Below are 3,857 nucleotides of genomic sequence, written 5' to 3' on the forward strand. Positions count from 1 at the left end.
ATTGAGTCATTCCTTAAATTTTCACCCACCTAGCTCTCGTAAAATTACCCATCCTACATCAACACCTGAAGAATAAAATTTTATTACCAAATGCATAGCATGTCAGATCCTTACAGAAGCAGACGAGTGATGTGAAGGGCTATCTGTCCATATTTTGGTGTTTCTATGTATAATCTTTAGAAAATTAGAAGGCTATTTCTTTACTAAATACAGTTTTTGATCTTTTAAAAGTATGGGTAATTGCCTTGTTGCTAGAAGAGAGGCTTAGCAAAGCCACTTGTACCAGGTATTATCTTTTACCGAATTAGCTCTCTGGATGCATCTTATATGTTAGGTAATTAACCTCTTTGAAAGCTGTTTTAAGCACCTGCCTTCCTCTTGCCTAGGTGATGTGGGGCTTTCTACTTTCTTCCCTATTTGGTTGTTAATCCAATTGTTATCAATACCAAATCCAAACAGAAGGATAGTTGTTTAGATGAAATTAAATATTAAAAAGAGGAAAGTTCAAGGGGTTGCATCTCAACAGGTTTACAAAGATTTCATTGAAAGGGTGGAGTTATGGAGTTAAGGCATTTTACAGGGAGATAAGTGGTACTAAGATCACGAAATCAAGAAAATAAACAAAAAAAGTGGTATGACGAGGATTCCTCAAGGAAGCATTTTCATCTTTCTTTGTGCATACCACTCTGATGGATATTTGCTTTGATCTACTGTCATATCTACAACCAAGACATTTACAGGGCCCACCACGTTTGGAAGATGCATCTAAAGCCAAGGAGCACATCATCCATTTGGCATGATTGAATAAGTACCTTCCTGGGTCATACTAAATACAACAATCTGGGGCAAAGCCTCAAATCACAGTCGAAAGGGGATTGTTCTTATACTCTACCTTTACCATCCAGATACACCACATTTTCCAATAAGCCCCACTGCCCCCACCAACAACATGATTCTTGTTATGGACTGCTTTGCTTATGACAAACTTGAAAGTCAACAAATTAATTAAAGAAAGAAATCATTGTTAACTTTAAAGACTAGAAAAACTGCTAATTAGTTGCAGAATTTCTTGAGATTTTTGAGGATAAACATGCCATTGAGGTTGAAGGATCACACTGTTGGATTAATTGCATGTTTTAAGCCAACAAGGAAGATTAAAACCAACTCCTTTTTCCACATGACACAATATTTGTATGGATGAAATAACAACACTTCCAAAAAGAAACTGGTTCTAAAAGTGGAATGTGCATTGGAATGCATTCAGAGCCTCGACTAAAAATAGAGTTGAATGAACTAAATGCATTATTGCATCTTTTGAAAAATGAAATATAGATGCATTTTCATGTGGCTAAGCATTTGGGTGTAACATGTGTATATTCACTTGTCCAACAAATCTTTACCTATCAACGAAGAAAAATAAATAAAAGCAATGATAGTTATATCAGTAATCACATAAAAGCAGATTTTAAAAATATTCCAAGAAGTCTATCTTAACATACTACAAACAAGCACATCATGTACAAATAAAAGAATAATAACCACATTAAATTTCATTAAAACCGGTTAAAAGATCTACCTCCTCTGGGTTTTCAATTAGGACATGTTACAACTAAAATGAAAGTTATCACATGATATATGGCTATCCAGTGAATTCGAGGTCAGTCATTATTAAGGATTTTTTTTTATGAAACAATGCATGAATCCATAACAATATAAAATTTGGGGTTTGATTCCAGAGTTCTCTATGCGAGATATGGTGTCAACCCCAGAAAACCTATATGAATAAAATGAATAAAAACCAAAGAAGAAAAACTACAAATTGATGTGAGAAAGAAAAAGTAATAAAACAACACAAGGAAACAGAGGATAACAAGGTACTTATCTCAACCTATGAATCAATTCATGATAACATAAAATTCTAAGTTGCCTTCCTTAATTCTCTGTGCAAGATATAGCTCACAGATTGCAATACTATCAGACCCCCACTCCCAAAAATAAAACTATAGGAAAAAAAATGAATAAACGCTAAAGAAGGAACAACAACAACATTATCATTATTCATTTAAGAAGTAAAAATTAATCAAACAGAAAATAGGGAAAAAAGATGAAAACGGGGACCCTCCTGTTCTTAGAACAGTACTTACAATTCTCAATCCAAACCTTCTTCCCTGGTCTCTGACCCAAAATTCCTTCTCTCTCGGCTTCCTGTGTTCTGGTCCCTTCCATTATTGCTTCCAACTCCACTGTTACTAGTCTCCGCAGGCGATATCAATCCCCGAAATATCGATGGCAATGATATCCTAAACCTCCGCTCCACCGTCCTCTGCATCGGCGCATGCACCTGCCCTGCCCTTCCACTCCCCGAATCTGCCGACCCACCAGCACCCGCCGAATTCGCTGTCCCTTGGTTCCCCCTCCGCTGCTCGTAATCGGGATCATCCGTTGGCAACTCGTACCGACAAACAGGACAAGAATTATGCAACTCCAACCAAGGCAGTATACAATCCAAATGGTAAATATGCTTGCAGGGTATCTGTTTCGCCTCGCTCCCAAGCTCGAACGTATCTTTGCAGACCGCACACTGCGCCGTATCTGAAGCCAACAATTCATCCGTAATAATAATATTAGGGAGAGCCTCCACTGCCGATTTCGAAGCTGGAGGCGTACCGTAACGGTTCGGATCGTTCTCCGCCAATTGCTGGATCAACTGCTCAAGCCCCGGACCGATGAAATAATCGCCTAGATTGGATGGAAGGCGGATCCCTCCATCACCGGGGTTGTTCTCGATGACGAATTGAATGTTGGCGCCGTCGGCTCTTAGGGCTTGAAGGTAATTCTGAAGAAACGCAAAGGGATTGAACACTTCTGGTTCTTGAAAAGAAGCAGACGTGGAGCGGTGGCGAAGCGCGGGTCCGAAGAGGGTGGAGAGCTCAGTAGGGCCCTGGAAGTCGCCTGATGTGGAGGTGGAAAGGAGAACGGGTAATCCTAGACCAGTAGCAAATGAAGGGAATCCAGCGAGGTTGTCGAAAAAGGGATCGGGATTTAAGGAGGGCCTAGGGTTAGGGTTTTCATATTCTTCAAGAAAGCCACCGTTGCAGTCCGGGCAGACAAGGTCGGAGGTGGGTGAGGGTGTTATTAATACCGTGCGGTTGCACTGGTAGCAGAAATAGGGTCGTGGAACGGCGGCGCCACCGCCACCGCCACCCGAGATTCCGGCGGATGACATCTCTGCAGGGGGGAGAAAAGATCGGAGAAAAGATCGGAGAAAAGAGAGTGAAAAAAATTGGCAAGAATTAGAAGGAAAAAAAGAAAAAAACAAAAGACTTTTGAGCAGTTATGTGGTAGTCAATATTATATTAACATATATGCGGTACCGCGAAGACAAATGTGGGGCAGAAGCTGCGTGGACTCCTACGGTCTACTTCTGGATTATTCTATTGAGGACTCCACTGAGACATTAACAAATCGAGACTGGATCTGCTCATCAGACATGGCGCCTCACAGATCTCACAGGCATATCCCACCGTACATTTGGAATATCCCATATTTATATCTTATTATTTACAAGAGATGTTTACAATGTACATGGGATGTTCATGTGAGGTGTCATGTATAAGGAGCAGATCCCAATTCAATAAAATCAGATTCCAAATCTTCTTTCCCACGTTTACCCCCAACACATGCATAATATTATACTATAAAAGACGATGAGATGTTCCTCATCTAATAGAGTTCACACACCCCATAATGTCCACGAGTCGTGTATTGGAAACATCTTCTAATGATAGTACCAGAATCAATGATGTCATCATATCGAGAAGTGTCCGATACACAGCAGGGATGTGTTGTGGGACGTT

At 40.3% G+C, this 3,857-nt stretch overlaps 1 protein-coding gene across 1 annotated transcript; it reads right to left on the reverse strand.

Moving 5' to 3' along the window:
- Window positions 1–1,862: 1,862 nt before the first annotated feature.
- LOC148860756 (E3 ubiquitin-protein ligase RING1-like) lies at window positions 1,863–3,431 on the reverse strand. Its single transcript, XM_088941310.1, has one exon. It carries the CDS (start codon window positions 3,224–3,226, stop codon window positions 2,150–2,152), a length of 1,077 nt encoding a protein of 358 aa, XP_088797436.1. The 5' UTR covers window positions 3,227–3,431; the 3' UTR covers window positions 1,863–2,149.
- Between the last annotated feature and the right edge of the window lie 426 nt (window positions 3,432–3,857).

Source organism: Nelumbo lutea, chromosome 4, assembly GCF_056320005.1.
Source record: "Nelumbo lutea isolate HS-2025 chromosome 4, American lotus-T2T, whole genome shotgun sequence".
Lineage (NCBI taxonomy): Eukaryota > Viridiplantae > Streptophyta > Magnoliopsida > Proteales > Nelumbonaceae > Nelumbo > Nelumbo lutea.